This window comes from Embiotoca jacksoni, unplaced genomic scaffold, assembly GCF_022577435.1.
Source record: "Embiotoca jacksoni isolate LCO1_2020_lvr unplaced genomic scaffold, fEmbJac1.0.p SCAF_5, whole genome shotgun sequence".
NCBI classification, from domain to species: Eukaryota; Metazoa; Chordata; class Actinopteri; family Embiotocidae; genus Embiotoca; species Embiotoca jacksoni.
In genome coordinates, this window is record NW_027185403.1 from 13586535 (window position 1) to 13605425 (window position 18891).

At 40.3% G+C, this 18891-nt stretch overlaps 1 protein-coding gene across 1 annotated transcript in view; it reads left to right on the plus strand.

Moving 5' to 3' along the window:
- The first annotated feature begins 1491 nt into the window (after window positions 1–1491).
- Window positions 1492–18891, plus strand: part of ergic1 (endoplasmic reticulum-golgi intermediate compartment 1) — a 19086-nt gene continuing 1686 nt past the window's right edge. The window contains exons 1-9 of the mRNA XM_069171035.1: window positions 1492–1618; window positions 8446–8507; window positions 12387–12459; window positions 12900–12994; window positions 15293–15417; window positions 15971–16075; window positions 16169–16229; window positions 16473–16573; window positions 17637–17759. Of these exons, the coding sequence (XP_069027136.1) occupies window positions 1599–1618; window positions 8446–8507; window positions 12387–12459; window positions 12900–12994; window positions 15293–15417; window positions 15971–16075; window positions 16169–16229; window positions 16473–16573; window positions 17637–17759 (765 nt within the window). The 5' untranslated portion in view covers window positions 1492–1598. The remainder of the gene's footprint in view (window positions 1619–8445; window positions 8508–12386; window positions 12460–12899; window positions 12995–15292; window positions 15418–15970; window positions 16076–16168; window positions 16230–16472; window positions 16574–17636; window positions 17760–18891) is intronic.

Consider the following 18891-nt stretch of genomic DNA (forward strand, 5'->3'; position numbering starts at 1 on the left):
ACATACGTTCTGTTTCACGTATATAGGAGTGTGAGGAGAACAAAAACACTCGCAGTGGGAACAATTTCAACTGGAGAGTTTTGGGATTTTCTTGTGTGACAGATGCATTTTTCAAACATGACACAGCTGTCTGTTTCTGTGTTGGTTCTGCATCATTTCCCAATGAGTTTATAACACGTAAAACATGATTATTTCATATTGCTAAAGAATAAACTTGTTCTCCCCTTAATTATTGAACAGTGAGCAGGGTGAAAGCAGAGTTCACATCAATTGAAAATGATCTTGTCTGTGCATAAACTATTCTGATGTTATGTGTAAGTTTAAAAGTTCTGTCCTGGTGACCTCATGAAAAGAATAATCTATGTTGCTGAGTCATTTGCAGGCTTTTGTAACAATGTTTACATACTATTTATGCTTGCCAACCATGGTGCTGTGTTTGGGGTCATCAGAGGCATTCGATGTTACCACAGGAATATCTTTATTCGTTTTCTCATAAAAGCAGTTTGGTTTATGTCCTTCTGTATGAGCCTGTCACATATGTAGCCAAACAAATAAGAAAATGTGAGAGAAAATGTCCAAAACCTGACCCCTAGGTTTGGGGTCACTGGACAACACAGGTTAACCGTAACCAGGTACAACAAAAACTTTCTGTTTTGACACTGATGCTTCAGTATTAATGATCTAATGATGTCATATAGACTAAAAAAGTAAAATAGCAGTCAGAGACAAAACAAGTACTTTTACTTTCATACATTAAATGCTTTTTGCTGCTCATACTCCTGTACTTTTACTGAAGCAGGATGCTTCATGAATAAATTTGATTTGTAAATTAATATTTCTACATTGCTGTAATGTAAATAGGCTATGTATTTCACCACTAAATATAGTCTCCCGCCTTAGCAATGTCTATTAGCACTTACATTATTTATATGAATTAAACACACACTATAATCTAAGCAGATATAAATAAACACATTAAAAAGTTTTTCATTGAAAAGCCCACACTTTACTCTATATTGATGATGATCTAGTTGCTAATAATCGAATACACAGCATTGATTTGAATTAATTATGGTAAAAAAATGTTTTTTTAAAAATAAAAATTATTTAATGTATAGTCCCTTAAACGTAACGAAACAAAAAAAAATTATAATTTATTGAAAATGTTTTCATGTAATTTAATTTAATTTACTCAATGAATAAACACAAGGTATGATTTTCAAAAAATAAAACTGAATAAAATTATAGAAATATAAACTTTTTCCTTACTTCTAATATTCTTTATTTTTCTTTTTATAAATGATACTCTAAATATCCGATTTAAAAAAGAAAATAATTTGGAATCTCTCAACACAAGTTTCAACCTCAGTCCGTATAAAAAAAGTTTAATAAGCAATCAGACCGATGCAACGCTCGCGCAGGAAGGAGCGTCACAGTGAACAGGAAGTCGCTCTCAGCCAATCGGCTTTTGCAAAGCGTCCTAAACTGACGTCAGCCCGGTACCGATGAACAACAACCGGTAGCGCTGAAGAGAGCTGTATGGTCGCCCGTTGTGTGTATCTTTGTTCGCTAATCCCCTTTTCAAACGTGCAAACATCATGCCTTTCGATGTTAGGAGGTGAGTACGGGGCTTTCCGTTCATTTGGGTGCAGATCTGAAGGGACGGTGGCGGTGTGTTGGAGGTCTGCTAGCTCTGGATGAATTAACGTTGGGCACAGCATCGCCTGCTAATGAAGTTGTAACCAGTGTTTCACGTTTGGCATGAATGGGGTCCATTGTCGTGGGGGGGGGGGGGGGGGGGTCGTGAAGTTTTTGTCGACTCGATAGAGTGATACTCAGGTATGAGTTTTTTTTTTTTTTTTTTTGTGGGAGCTCCTGCCTGCGCATGTGCAGATTTCCTCACCCAGCCTAATGTTTGTATTGACTGATTACAGTAAAACCTCAGTGCACAGTAACCATAACAGAAAACACAGTGGTGCCACAGCTGCATGTTACACTCAACAAACATGACGGTTCAGGTTCAGACTTATTAACAAGCAAAAGCTTTATGTCTCCCCAGTGCACCATTCAGATTCAATATCCATCAATAAACAGTGAATGTCAGGAAAACACTCGTCTGCAAGCATTTCAGAGCCATCCTACAGTCTATTGATACTTGGCCACCAGGAACCGAGGTAATGGTTGCACCTACTCTATAGAGATGTTGTACCTGTCAACACAGCACACCCAAAACTAAATAAAAGACAGGATGTGACTAAGAGACTATTTGCACAATGGTCAATTCCTGCTTTTGGTCAGATACTCAGTGGTATTCTGTCAAAAACTTACAACACTTTCTTAATAACCATATATTAGTCTTTAGATTTGAGTGCAAAGTGGTAACTTTGTCAAAATAGAAAAGAAGCATTAAGGCTACATCTGAGGAGAGCTTTAATTATCATTTAATCTCTCTTTAATTGTTAATTGTGTTTCAATAATGTGTCAGAAAAAAATTCTGAAAATTTGAAAAAACAACTGCAGATTTTTAGGTGACAACTTCAAATGTAGTTTGCTATTTAATTGACAATAAGTTTGACAGAGAAAAGCAGGAGATCATATCATCTCGCAAGCTTGAACAAGAGGATATTTCAAATTTGTTGCTTGAGAATTGATTAAAATGATAAATTCTTCATCAAAATGGTTGCTCGTTATATCCGTTGATCGACAAATCGATCATGTCAGCTATGCATACAAATCAGAGGGGCTCTGGACAATATAAATGGTCATTTTTCACAATTTTAAATCATGAATTGGAAAATAGCGAACAGATGAATCAATAATGAAAATGATCAGCAGTTGCAGCCCTCAGTCACACAGGAACTGTGTGTCATCACAGTTGCTCTGGTCTCTGTGAAAGAGCACAGCTGTGTTGTTATTACCACACGACATCCAGTGTGACATCACTGCCACAGTAAAAGGCCAGTGTGAGGTTGGGTTCCCAAGGTTATCTAAAGGCCGTGCCGTCTTCTGAAGCTTCACTGACTTGGTGCTCTGATCAGATAATAGCTGCATTGCAAGTTGTTTTGAGGTGTTGCTTGCTCAGAAATACTGAGGTGTTAGTCACCAGTGTGATAGTGTGTGTGTGTGTGTGTGTGTGTGTGTGTGTGTGTGTAACACCTCTGGTAGCATGTATTGCCAAAATGCTGTGTTATGTATAGTTTTAACCACACCAGAAGTAAGTCATTGGTCATTTTGTAAATCCTGTTGTAACTTAGCGGATGTAGTGTGTTGGTATAAACCTGCCAAGGGTCAGCTGTTGCAGTCAATATTCTTGTCCTCTTCTCGTATCTGTGTCACCATTTTAAAATCTCTGCCGCAACATGGAACAACAGCAATATCCGAGCTAGCAACCTACGCTTCGATGGCAAGTTCTGCGTTTAAGTAAATTGTGATCAGTTTAAAGAAATACAAACAAACCACATCATTTTTTTTCCATGCTCCAGAATGATATGTGAGCACAGGCACTATTCTCCATAGCTGGACAAAGAGAGATGTATGTAAACCTGTAAAAGCATATCATTTAATTTTTTTTTTATAAAAAGCATAGTAAATCTCTGAAAACGTTGGACACTGCAGTGGTTATTAGATGTCACTCACACAGGAGTTAATAGTGCCTTTGTTAGGGACTCTTATATTAGGCGAAATAAAACGGCTTATGATAAAATGTCAGCAAATAAAAGAGGAGGGATGTTGGATGAGATCCTCTAACAAACACCGATCAGCGGGTCCAGATCTTTCTGGTGATGAGCAGGTGACTTTTCATTCAGTGCCTCGCGAGTGCTCGTGAACCTGATGAAGCGACCTGTGAATTCTGCGGGACACATTCAGGACCTGTGACCGCACACCTGAATAACGGGACCGGGCGGGATATCCAAGCAGAGATACGCTGGAAAGACCCAGAGGCAGGACGATGCTGAGTCATAAGACGTTTTTTAATTGGTGGTATTTCGTGGCTCCTCCTTGTTGATGGCTGTCAATCATCATTCAGTTCATTCAATAACTCAGAAATGTCATCGCTGGATATGTCTGAATAATATTCCCCTCTGTCATCTCAAACACGTTTCCACGGGTGTAAAACCACGTTCTCAACGTATTCTTTAGTTTCCCTGCGTCTCCTTCTCACCACAATAAGAGCAGCTGTGTCTCTAGATTTGCGCATCTGATTAATACGTGACCTCCAGTCGTGCTAAAATACACACGCAATCACTTCTCCTGTTTCTACTTTCAGGTTTAATAAATATCGTTGCAGGTGCTAAATTGTTCTATTTGCATGTTCCCTCCCAGTATGTTGTACGTTTGAATAGAAACGCCCAATATTACATATGTGTGCAGGCAAACACGCGAAATGGACAACGTTGTGTTAATTTGCACATTTGAAAGACGCAATCCTCACTGCACGTCGTTAGTAAATCTGCTTGGACATTTTTTTGCGGGTGGTGTGGAGTTTGCACGTGATTTTACACACGTAGACGTTCAGTAAATCAGGCCCTTTGTGTTCTAGGGAGTATTTACAGCAGCAGGATTGTGTATATACATGCGATGAGGCTTTGTATACCATTTGCTATGAGTGCCAGTAGGATGGATTCATTGCTTCTCCTGGAATTCAGATATTGGCTTTCTGTTTTGCTTTTAAATGGCGTTTCAGCAGTAATATAATTTCTTCACAAAGATCAGCTTCTAATACTAAGGATGACCTCCACCTCCATGTTTAATTGACCTTTAGATTGTGTCATGTATTGACGCAGTGAGGTTTGGTTGGGTCAACTTAATGAAATAAGCTGTTTGTTATGGGATGATTACATCATGGTGACTGCAGAGCCTCAGTGAGCATGTGCAGTGTTTTGTCAATAGATGTAATGATATCTCTTCATCGTGCCCGTGTTTAACACTTGACGTACACGGAGAGGGGATGACTGAAAACCTATGTAAAGGAAAATGCAGGCAGGTGCTGCTTATAGGCTGTGATGTGAGATGATCAGAGTGAGAAGAAGAACTTCCGTCTTCCATAATGGAGGTTTACTCAGCTGTACATGGATGAACTCCTGACTCACTGTGACTCATTTGTGAGGTTCGGTTTATTTCGCAAGAGCCTTCCTTTTTGCAAAAGTGGCCCAGTGCTTTCTTTTCACGGTGTCAACAGAGAGATGCTGGTACACTGTGTCCTCACTGATCACAAAACATCTGAGCCCTTGTGCAGGAGACTGAGCGATGAGATGTGACGGAGGGAGATTTGTTGACTGTAATTCAGGAAATTACAAATGTCAGCGACAGGCCGAGAGGTGAACTCTCAAGTCAACATGAATATTAATGAATACAGGGTGTTCTCAGCAGAGGAAATTATGAGGAATTGAGCTCTCTTCCAGTCTATAGATAAGAAGTGTATTTTTACAGATAAATATAAAAAGACATTCAGTACATTACAATTCTTTAAGAATTTCCATTATTTCAGTGTACTTGACATTGCTTCTTTTTGTATCTTTATTGTCATGTCAGCAGTCATGTTTTATTAAAGCGTATTTAAACTTAGCATTTTCAAATTATTCTTTAGGATATATTTTAATCGCCACCTGTTGCTGATCACATTTATGCCGTATAAATGATGCATTATTATACTTTTCATATTTAGTCATACATCATTTTAACGTGGGGCTTAAGTGTACTGTTGTTAACATATGTCAGTCTAATGATTATAAAATACTACCAAATATAAAGCTACCAAATATCCTGTAGTTTAAAAGGGAATAGATGTGCGAATGCTTTAAAATATTACAGGTAAACTTCTACTTTCACAAATTTATAGCGTTGCAATTTAAAAGATGAATCATGTCATTATTCCAATTGTGGCGTAGGGTCGGGCTGTACAACTTTTCTAGTGCCGCTTCACCGTGTGATCTTTAGCACATTTTGTATTGCGTAGGTATGCAGATAAGACGACGATGCCAAGGTTTTCATTTTGCCTACGTCTACAATTGTTCAGTTCAAGTGTAATTCCGTCCTTGTGTCTTGTTTGTAGTTCTGTCCAGACTGTCTATCCATGCCAGACTATTTACAGTTCACATGCACTGTAGCATCAGATTTCGTCTCGCGTCTCGAGTGACCAGCTACGTGAGATTTTGTTTCTTTGCTCAGATCTGAATTTAGCAGTGGGAAACTGTGACTGCTAAACACATGTATTTGCGTTTCTACAGCAAGAGACAAAACTGTTAATAACCTAATCAGCAAATCCACGTCATTCAGCTGTTAGTGTGGTTTGTTTTGCTAAATTTATTCTGTAACGCAAAAGGACAGTCAGTGGTGTAATGTTCTCATAATAACCGGAACATTTAAGAGGATACTAACATACTTTACATACATTACTCTTATGTCTAGGATTATTTTAAACACACAAGTAATGATTTAGTTCTCAATAAAGTCGGGCTGCAGCTAATTATCATCATTATCAATTAATCTGTTGATTATTTTCTCGATTAATCGATTAGCTGTGTTTAGCCTATTATGTCTTGTTTTGTCCCAACCAACAGTCCACAACCAAAAGATAGTTTATTATCACACAGGAGTAAAGGAACCAGAAAATATTCACATTAAGAAACTGGAATCAGAGAATTTCAGTAATTTTTCATTAAAAAAAGACTCAGAATGATTAATCAATTATGAAAATAGTTGGCGATTCATTTTCTGTAGATCAACTAATAATGAATCAACTAATCTTAAAGCAACGCTCACAATCATAGTGTATTTAACTGAATTTTGACAAGTCAAATTAGAGCTACTGTACAAAAATAATATGTACCAGTAAGTCCAAAAAAATAACCATGTATATTCATGACATATTTAAAGTGCTCTAGATGTTGTTCAGCAGAACTACATACATGTACATAACTATATAAACAATATGTAACTATGTATAAATGTAAATGTACTTTTATATACAAGAATTCATATACAGTAATTAATACACATTATTTATGTATAAAATGTGTTATTTAAAAGTAAAATCATTTTTTCCATAAGACTTCTCTTTAACACAGTTTTAGTTGCCGCTGGGTAAATAACAAGAGCTGAACTTCTTCTGTCTTGTGCGACCACTTTAACTAAAGGTTAAAGGTTAAACCACCTGACAGTGGTTTAATCGCTGCACCTGTCCTGTGGTCTCAGAAGAGGACATAAGGACAGAGACCCTCCCTCTGCACATTAGGGCTTAACATTGAGGAAGCGTATTGGTCCAGAAGTTATTTTGATCCTGATACAGAACGAGGACTCCCTGACCTCCCCGCCCAGCCCCTCTCTGTGCTGTATATCCTGTCAGGCCAGTTAGCCAGAGAGAGGCTGGCTGAGGTGTTTAGGATCCAGGGGTCTCTGGACCTTAGATGAAAATAAAGGAAAGCAGGCGCTGAGGCAAAGCAAGAGACGCAGCAGGGTTGTGGCTGGACAGGAAGCCCCCTCCCCCCTTGCCCCCCCCTCCCCCCCCCACACACACACACACACTTCCTCCCCCGCCCTGCATTGCATCAGCTGTGATTATTTCTCTGGCAGCTCTCGGTGGAAGAAATGTGCACAGATGTGAGCGTTTTGGGTCGGACATGAGGGAGGAGAGTTGAGTGCGAGAGGAGAGTGTGGGTGGGGTTTGCACAGTCAGCGATGGAGTTCGGGGTCGAAAATGTTTCACTCCCCAAAAAGGACATGCGCAAGAACTCCAGAGCCTAAATAGTTTTGGTGTTGAGTAGCAACTTTTTTACCCTTTCTCAGCTTCCCAAATAGGCAACAACAATATTTCACAAGAGGAGAGTTGATCGAATCAGGTAGTAATGATCATCCCCTGCTTCTGATTCACTTGATTTACGCACCTTCTTTTTTTTTAAAGTATCCAAGCAGATCCAAAACTATTAAACTGAGATTTAGATGTGAATAAATCTACAGTCCGATGTGTCCAAACTGAATCCGTCACCGACGTTCCCGAATGTAATTGGACTATTACGCCCACTTACTGCCAAGAACATGAAATCATATCGTTTGAAGATGTCACTGGAGTTGCCTTTATAGTCCAGCGTGTCTCTTTTCTTTGTTGTTCGTGTGTGGTTTATGTTGACTGGGTGTTTTCCGATGTACAGGTGGTGTGTCAGAGACCTTTGTCGGGGTCAGGTCACAATTACAAAGCCCACATTTCAAAGGAAGAGGTGTAACCCTGTAAAACGTGTGGCCAGCTGTCTGGATCTTTTATATGTAATGGCAGTGGTCCAGAGCTAGCATTCCTCCCCTCCTCTGTAATATCGCACAGCCTGATGGGTACAGAATGTGCTTCTCAGCATGTAGTGTTTACTTTTGCAATTTTTTTTTCTCACTCTCACTTTGCTTTTTTGTGTGTGTGTGTGTGTGTGTGTGTGTCCTTTTCTTCCTGTATTTCCTCAGATTTGATATCTACAGGAAAGTGCCAAAAGATCTCACCCAGCCAACATACACGGGAGCTTTCAGTGAGTAGTCCTTCATGCAACAGCCAAAATTTGGGTTTTTCATCATTTGGATGTTGTTTAATCAGGTTTGAGTTGTTCACATCTGTATACCAATAAATGTTGCTTCTATAAGCAACATTTAGGATTAAAGATACAAAAATATACGAAACCTAATCACCTATTCACTTTCTTGTTAAAAGTTGGCTAAAAAATTTTAAAAAATACCACTCTCATGACTGTACATACAATTTGAAACTAACGAGCTGCTTGCAGGAGTGTTAAAACAGTGAAACTGTTAGCCTGGCTCTGTCCTAATGTAGCACAATCGTCCTACCTGCAACACTTCTGTGACTCGATAATTAACAGCAAACCAACCTGTAAAGGTGACAAACTGTGGTTAGTAGTGAGCAATAAAGGTGCTGTTTAGAGTTTTGTTTAGACTTTCTTTGTACTAAGCTAAACTAACTAACGTTCTGTATGTAATGATACAGAAATTAGTGAGCATTAGAGGTGCTTGGTAAGCTGATTTGTTTTATTTATTTTTGTTTATAGGCAGAGCTAGGCTAGCGTATTAACACTATTCTGAGTGCGTAAGTGCGTTCACACTGTCAAAAGTATGGATGTACCCAGTGCACTTCAAGTACCCGGACGATGCGCTCAAAATGGTGCAAAAATTGAGTGTGAAACACTGGACTCTTTCCACACTCCACGGTTGCCATTTTGGCTACGTAAATCAAAGAGTATGAGGAAGCTGCAGCTGCTGCAGAGCATTGCACAAAAGTGCTTATTTTTCACTAAATACCACCATGTTACGCAACAATAGAGGCCGTCGGTGTGTTTATTGTGTGTGTAATATAGAGGGCAGATACACATGTTCATTTCTTGGTAAAATAATTGAAGCTACAGATTTGTTGGCCGGTGATGCATTCAAATACTGCAGTTATTTCTGGTAAGTGCAGCAATGTGCCATTTGAGAAAACACTACCTTGTCGAAATTCAAGTGCTACACAAGTAAGAGTCCTAACACGTAAGAGCCCAATCTGTTGGTGTACTAAGCGAAGTACGTCATTTGGAACACGGTCTTAGTTTAGTTTAGCATAGAGACTAACTGCCCTCTAGCCCGAGCGTCATATTTAGCATACAGATCTGAAAGTGGTGTCGGCCTTCTTAGCTTACTCTTGGCGAGCAAGCACACACATGTCTCTGTTCACACTTTTCCTAATTCATCTTTCAGCAATGTTGTTCGCTAATTTAGCCTTAAACGGTAGTAATAGCAACAGCAACGGATTTAATGTGTCATTGTTGTGTAGGTAAGTGTTGAACAGCCAGCAACAAAAATGACTTTCATCTGTGTATCTTTTTTTTTTTTTTTTTCCAACAATATCTTTATTTATTTTAACAATATATATTATCACACAAACCTGTATATGCAATATGTATCTAAATACAAATGACAGACGCGTAAACAGGCTCTCCCCAATATAATACCTTTTTAGATGACCCGGGAACCTTTAGTTGTCTTTATTTGAAGTGATAAGAAGTTTTTCTCTCCCACGTTTTGCTGTCTCTCTCGTACGTGCAAACGGTATTCTCCTTGAAAGGCGAAAACTTTACAATCCCAGCGGTGTTTTAGAGGTAGTAATTAGCATACTTCTGGAGATTGACATGCACATTTTACATTAGAAAGTAAATGGAAAGAGGCATCAGTGGCGGCTCAGGGAGGGGAATGTGCTGAAGGAACAGTTTAGGAAGGACAGGAGTTGACAGCTGTAATTCAAGTACCTGCCTGTCCCAGCGCAGACGTACGTCCTGCCGGAGACAGTCAGTGTGGAGCACTACCTGTTTTAGCGCAGCGAGTATGGTAAGAATGTTAATGGTCATGTTCTTTCATCGCCACAGGCGCCCCAGAAGTCATCAATGGAAATCTGAATACTTTTTTTTCACTCAGGTCATGTGATTTCTTGCTTGTCATCGATACGTCATTGTGTAATCAGGGACCGCGTTGATTATTCACTGCTTGATGGGATACAAAGAGACCTGATGACGCATTTTTGGCTCCTCAGTCATTTTCTAGTATTGGTTGTTCATTGGTCAGCTAATGAGAGCACAGGGTAGCGCTAACTATCCCACAAAACTGATGACACAGTGTATAATCAGAGCTGCAATTGTACGGTGAACAGTTTTTAGGAGATTATAGCACCTCTTTTGATGACAGGGAAGAGAATGAAATGACTAAAGATATACGCCAGAGTTTCCACCCAAGAGGAAGTGGATGGAAGTCCTTCCTGTACACAGTCGACTCCCTTCCTGTCTCCATCCACTGTCTAGGGCTGAGGGCAGTGGGTTGATATTAGACAACTATTATTGCTTCATCCACAGCAGGTCAGGTCTCACTCTGGCTTGGCATCAACAGAAACGGACTCCCCTTTTCCCCCTTTTTTACAAAAAGGCCAAATATTTGACCCCATCTGCTTTTGTTACTCTTTTTTTTTTTCCGCGGCACATTCCTTTTGGTTAAATTTTTACGGTATTTACTCTATCTGTGTATATACCTCTGTTTTTGCCACAGCGGTTTCTGGAGCCCTTCTTGTTTGGGGTATAATGTATTAATCTGTTCTCTGGTGGATTTTCTCTCTTAATATCTGTTTTTTCTGCCTGTGTTATGAGGATAAAATAAGCCTTTGGCAGAACACAAATGATACAAAAATAATCGGTATGTCTGGTTATGGAAATACAAGGCTAGTTTCAGATATCACTGACTGGTTCGTGGTGTTATTGTAGCCGATTCTTTGTGTCACAGCCCTCAGGTCTCTGTGTTTCAATAAAAAAAAACACTCATGTTAGGTCTTTGCAAATTATTTGTCTCGTCAGTATTCCCATTGCGAAGCTATTGAAGCCTCAAATCAGTAGTAGCCCATCACTGTAATCTTTAGTAATCCCTTTCCAGTATTACATCCTTTGAAGTCAGGTAAGAATTACTATAGAGGTCTGGTGATGAACCTGAATTGGCAACCGATGTGTCATAGCGACACTCCCTCTTGTTTGTAGGTTAAACATTACCTTACGTAAAGCCTCCACCAGCCACAGGTTTGGCTGCAAGGCTTTGCCAACCACAAGGTCATGTGACTGTGTGATCCTAGGAGACAGTTGCCACGTAAACACGGCTCACCTGCTGAGTGAGCGCTTTCTGACCGCAACTCTTGCCATACCGGATAGACCACAGTTGCGCAGACACAGATCAGTTCCTTCCATATTTATCTTTGTAAACACATGACAACATTTTATTTTGACCCTTTGGCTGATTAGTTTGACACATGTAATCAAACAGACAGGCCCGGCTGCTTGTCCTTTTAAAGGTTAGCCTTTATTTTGACTCAGAGTAAAAGAAGATACTTATTATTTAAGGCTAATATTCCTAATTTGGTTTTTCTAGCTTCTTTTGTAGGAGCCATTTTTGGGCTGGGTGATTGTCAGTTTATGAGTTTGAATAAGGGAATTTAAAAATGAGCCGCTTTTAGGACTTATTAAGGCAAAGCATGAGATCACCTTTCTCAAAGAAGATATGCTGTAATGGCTGCCTGATGTGCTGAGATTTAATGTGTAATTAGTGTAGGAGGGTCTTTAAAAACCTGCGTAATGGCAGGCCTAACATTGTGTCAGTAAAAACGTCATTTATACGCTATAAGGGAAAATCTTTTATGGCTGCTTTGATTTCATTAATGTCAATAGCTTAGGTCAGCCGTTCCCTAAAAGACTGAATTATCCCAGCTCATTTGGTTTGCATCATTGCATGAAAAGCTGGTGTAATATGAGATCAATGTGAAAGTGACATACGTGAGATCAGCGATGACTTAAGTTTAAACAAAGTGCTCATTAAGCTGTCTTCCTCTTTGCCCACAGTTTCCATCCTCTGCTGTGTCTTTATACTCTTCCTGTTCCTGTCTGAGCTGACGGGATTCATTGCCACTGAAATGTAGGTATCGCAGTATCCGCCTACCTCATAATATCCTGTTGCTGAAACACACCCGTGGACAGTCGACACTTGATTGCCCCACAGGACAAGACAGAGAGACTTCATGAATGTCAATGCCCTCATTATTAAGCATTCTTGCCCAGTCAGTGTTGTAACCAATGAATGGAGTAAATTTTCTCACCGGAAATTGGTCTGGTGCATGCGTCAGCCTTTTGGCTGTAATAAGGGATGACTCGGTGTGACGGAAAGGAAATTACACTGACAGAGATACACAAATGCTCTTTTAATTTAGCCAAGGATGAGTCTCCCGACTGTTAAAGCGATAGGACCTGTTGTGGGAGGAGAAAATTGTCTTTTTCTAATGAAAATTACCTTTTCTCATTTAAAAGTTGTATTTACTGATTATCTAACCATTTCTCTCTCTTTTCCATCCTTTCCAGTGTAAATGAACTATATGTGGATGATCCTGATAAAGACAGTGGTGGGAAGATAGATGTGAGTTTAAACGTCAGTTTGCCAAACTTGCACTGTGATTGTGAGTATATACATCATATATACACATACACAAATCTCTATTTCTCTGCATCACACTTCCTATTTGTATGTTTTCCCTTTCACATTGTTTAAGGCCTCCTTTTTATCAGATAGTGTCATACTTGACCTAATTAACATGGCATATTGGCAGAAGATAAAAGATGCCTCAGATAAAGAAAACGACATAATGGTTTGTTTACCCGGTCGTGTTGTGGCATGCTCCTCGAGAACACCAGAGCGGCCTCAGCCCTGTGTGGCCTCCGTTTAATCTCGTGCTGCCATACAGCTGTGATCTGAGTTTCACATGGCGCAGCCTCCGCTGGCTCGTCCACTCCACTACGATGTCAGGGCAGGCCGGTTGAAGTGCACCAGGATGGAGAGCAGTCACTGGTTATTTTCTCCTCATGACTCTCCTCAGAAACTATGCCCGATGACAAATCACACATCCAAACTGGCACACGTTGTCGAGGCCTGGGCCGCACAGAAAACTCACACATTCACTCAGTTCAAGCGATTTCCAAAAATGGCAAAGCTAATAAACGCTCGTGTGAAAATTAAACCCAGATTTCTGCGATAGAGGCTCTGGCATGTTGACACACAGCTGTCGTCCATGTGTTTAGACGAGCTCAGTCATTGCATGCCTAAACAAAGACTGTCCCTCTGCCGTTTCCAATTAAAGCTCTTGATGATTGTGTGTACGGTGGTTTTGTTTATTTGCAGAATTGAAGCCTTTCTTTTTCTGAAATGCGGGGGCCCTCTTAAATACCATCTCAAACACGCTGCTGTAACCACACTGCAGCTGCATGTAATGAACAAAAATGTTTCTCAGCCCCTCATCCTGCATGTTAATACTGCACATCAGTCTAGTTTACAGGCCTCCAAACAGGTTGTCATCTATTGCAAATGTACTTTTGGGGAGAAACCTTTTCATCAAGGAAAACTTGGCATTTCCATCCGTTTTTTTTACTATTTATGTGCTCTGCTGCACCAGAACTAAACATCGTCTTCCTCCACTGACCTTTACAGGTAGTCTCATCTTGATTTGTGACTTCATGGAAAAGCACAACCAGGTGTAATAACCTTATGATAATCCCGATACCACCCCACCCCGGATCCACTTCATATCAACACACTTCCACTCCTTAAATGTCTTAAAAAGGAGAAACAACCATCTCTCCCACTCACACACCGGGCACACTTCACTTATATTTGTGCACTGTATTTTGAGATCTGGATTGACGAGGGGAGGGAGGGGGGCCAAACTCCTTGTGAATGTCAAAGGTCAGACGGCATGTGGAGGTTTTAGCAGACGGCCCTCTCTGCACTGCTGGCCGACATGCAGCAGCACAGGCAGCCTCTGAAAATAGGTCACTGCCAGTGTGCCAACACGGGGCAGCCTGCAGGAGGGGGGTGGGGGAGGCTCGCTGAAGCCTAGATGGAAAAACACAGAGTGAGGACCATGGGCATGATGGCTGTATGTCTGTTTGGACTTTGTGTGTTTACTTTGTGGGTCACTCTCTGCAACGATATTCATATTTTCTCTCTTCATTCTTCTTCATTTATTAAACAAAATTTCTGTTTGGTTGTTGAATGTAAAAAGTAGAGGTACAGATAAAGATTATTCCCAGTATCAGTTAACAATCATTTCTTTGATTAACCAGTTAATCGATCAGTTTATAAATCTGGTAACATGCCTGTCACAAGGTGGTGATGTCTTCAAATAGTTAGTTTTCTCTAAAACCAAATCATCATTTGCAATTTATGGTAATGTTTTGAAATGTATTCATAATTTTGTGGTCCTGTGAACAACTTGTGAATTTTTTTTTAAAGTTATTTAACTCAACTACCAAAAATAATAAAGATCATGGTTGCGTACAAAATAGAGAAAAGAAGCAAATGGCTGATGTCGAGTTTAAACAATAGGTTGAGTAATCACACAACAAAAAAAATCATCCTCAGTTCCTGTGTGAGGATTTGCTTTTTTGTGTTATATCAATGTAAAATTTGAATCAGATAAAACAGGAAATTTGAGGACATCACTAGGAATTTGTTACTGTTTTCTGACCTTTCTTCTGACCAAATTAGTCATTGAAAAAGATCAATCGAAAATAAATTCTCAGTCATTTTTGTTGATTACTTTTTATTTCTTGACTCGATGATTAACTGAATAATTATCTCAGCTCTAAAGCAAGTGAAAGTTTGGATCTGTCAGAGGAAAATGTATCATATTTAGGTCTTTTTTTTTTTTTTTTTTTACTGCATGTTTGAATGGTCTCCTGTGTTTCTTTGTTTATTTCAGTGGTGGGTTTGGACATCCAAGATGAGATGGGTCGCCACGAGGTCGGTCACATAGACAACTCGATGAAGATTCCCCTCAACCAGGGGGGTGGTTGTCGCTTCGAGGGAGAGTTTACCATCAACAAAGTAAGGCCTCATGACACAGGAAGACTAACCACACAGGATGCATGAACTACTTTTCTTGTGTTAATGATCCTCCTCAGGAAATGGCAAAAGTCTGCTTCTCTGGTCAAAAGTTACGTTATGACTGATCGGCTAAGAGGCCTGATATTTTGTGGGACGTGCACTTTTGGACTATATGTTGTATATTTGTCTTGGGCTTGAGTTAAACATGGAGCATGAACCCCTGTCTGCCCCCCCCCACCACTCCCCGCTTCCTCCTTTAGTCTAAATTGAGTTATGTTAAATGGAAAAGCTCTGGAGTTCAGTTACATCTGACGGTCCCCGTGAAGCCCTGTTTGCCCCACCTCCATCTTGTGCGTCAGTCTTTCCAGCACATTTAAAATGATTAACCCAGCAGTTGGATAGTTAACACTTTTGTTTGTGGAATAGATGGAAATGTGTGAACATTTAGTTTCCAACTGAATGTGTGTGCATTCGGACCTGGTCATTAGTTAACTAAATGTGTTTCAGTTACTTGTGTTGCTAGCTCTTTGGGTGTGTGTGTGCGCGTCTTCAGGTACCAGGAAACTTCCATGTGTCAACACACAGCGCCACAGCGCAGCCCCAAAGCCCTGATATGACGCACACCATCCACAAGCTGGCATTTGGAGAAAAGCTGCAGGTCAGAACGCACACACACAAAAATAATGGAGGACGATAACATCTTCAATATCAAGGCTGAACATGTACCTCTTGTCTCTCTTTTGTCACGCAGGTACAAAAAGTCCAAGGAGCCTTTAACGCTTTGGGAGGGGCTGACAAGCTGTCATCTAATCGTATGTATCCACACTGCTCGTGGACTCATTGTAACCACGGTGTGACATTTATGTTAGTGCGCTTGCTGACATCGGATGATGCAAGGGAATGAGACACGTAGTGGAGAGCTTTTGAATCCAGTGGAAACTTGATTCACAAAGCTGACACTTGACATCATGATAAAAAAATAAAAAAATAAAAAAAACGCCCATTTTTAAATACTAAAGATTTTTTTTTTTTTTATTAAAATAACTCCTTTGCAGCTCTGGCCTCGCACGACTACATACTGAAGATTGTACCAACAGTGTATGAAGACCTTTCAGGCAAACAGAGGTTCTCCTACCAGTACACAGTAGCCAACAAGGTACCGTATCCCCGCATGTTTTATTCCTTTCTCCTGAGATCATACATTTAGTTTTTTCACCCGTCATGGAGGCAGTGTGACCATCCCAACATATGGCCGGAGCATGTATTACTGCGTTAACTTGTGCACTCACCCGGAAGTGAAAGCTCACCCTTTACTGACTGGAAACGCTCGCTCGATGTCAACAAACCATAAACACCCTTCCTAGAACTGTGTTGACTGACAGCTGGGTTTGGAGTGTGGAGTAATAACAGTGCAGGTCAGCTGTGATGCTGGGAAGAGCAAAATATTCCCCAAACCTCATTTCCAAAGGATAAATAAAGATCCAGCTATGATCCAAGGTTGGGCTAAAACAACAGCCTTTGTCATGCTAAAGGTATTGATATGATCAAATGTATCATGTAGGTGAATCAGCAGTGATTTTACAGAGATTGATTTATATAAGCTCACTGAGAGCCTTGTCATTGCGTAACAATGCCATTCAACATATTGTATCCCCCTCAGGCTTACTTCCTCTGAGTTTTACTCTGCCAAGATTCATTTAGCGTGAATCATTTATGACTTTTGAGTGACTTTATCCAAAACATATTCAACAATGACTCATAAAAATGCCGCTGTCACAACCGCAGATAAGAATGAATGTCCAGATTGCTCAAAACGAAAGGTTCAGTGTGGAGAATTTATTGGCAGTTTTCAAGAATAATGAATCCCCTAAAACTAAGAATCGACCTCCTTTAGGATGAGCCCTTCTTATCTACAATTCACTGCCATGTTCCTACTGTGGCCCTGAACAGACAAACCCAACACTGGCTCTAGAGAGGGTCTTTCATGTTTTTCTAGGACACCTTAGAGTCTCTTACACGCTTGGACAGGGACGGTGAGGTGAGGGGTGTTCAGTTGGTTGCAATCTGGAGCTTCACCGCTAGATGCCACTAAATCACACACATTGCTCCTTTTAACGGGCTTAACTTTCTCGCTGTTGATTAAATCGGCCTTTCTTGCCAGCCGCAGCTCCAAAACACATTACACGCTGTAACACTCTGTTTTTCCCTTCCCACACCAGGAATATGTCGCTTACAGCCACACGGGCAGAATTATCCCAGCAATCTGGTTCAGATACGACCTCAGTCCAATCACAGTGAAGTACACCGAGAGGAGGCAGCCCTTCTACCGCTTCATCACGACAGTGAGTCAATCCGTCGCTCGCCTTTTACCCAAAACACATAACTGTGCCCAAAAGTACATTTGAAGAAGGATTTAATTGAATTTAAGGCCTTCATTTTTAACAGGATGAGTTTGTGTTTTAAACACTGTTTTACAGCTGTACTCATTGGTTCCTGGGATGATAATATTGGCGGGTGGGTCAGTTTACAACTTTGGACCAGACAGAAATGTGTATTTAATGGATAGCTACGACTTTTTGTTTCCTGCCAATTAGCAAAAGTTTGTATGTTAACGTGCTAAACTAAGATAGTGAACACAGTCAATATTATAGCCACTGGACATCACCATGTCGTCATGGTGATGTTAACATTTTTAGCTCAAAGCACCAGTGTGCTGAAGTATAGCCACAGAGACGCTAACATGGTTGTAAACTCATCTTGTTCAAGTACAAGAAGGATTATTAGGATTATTAGAATTACTAAATTATTTGGTTATATGGTCCACAAGTTTTAACACAATTTTAGCCCCTTTACTGTGTCTCACTCATTTCCAGTGAAAAGCCTCCGCACCTTATAGCAGATAGACAAAGTTAGCAGCTGGCTGGTTAATACGGTGAGGCATTTAACTGTTAAACAGCGTGGCATTTGTCTTCGAATTTAAGATTTTTTTTTTCGAAGCCTAATTATTCTTTTTGAGTTAGAAATAAAAAATAGGTCGAGTATATTTCGCCAGGTGATAAAATGTCTCTACGTTGGTTAGCTGTGTCTTCCTGCTGCTAGTTCTGCGAAACAACCTGCAGCTTTAGAGTACGAGAGCAGCTGATCTTCTCATCGGGCTCGTCAAGAAAGTGAATAACTGCAAATCCCACGTTTGCCTTGCTGTGCCTCGACTCCCCACCTCACCTTGTCGGTGAAGGAATTTTGGCGGAACCCTCATGAGGAAAGTTTCCCGCTGATCGATTATGCAGTCAGGATTATATCAGCTGCCCGGTTAATGAGCGACACCATTATTTGTCTTTTTGTGTTGTTTAGGTTTATCGTGACCCAAGGCACGGGCAGGAGATGACTGTTCTTATAGCACCATCATGAGTCATAGTTTAAGATTAGTGAGTTAAGCTGCAGCAGGGATTTTTTTTTTTTGCTGGATTCCAGTCA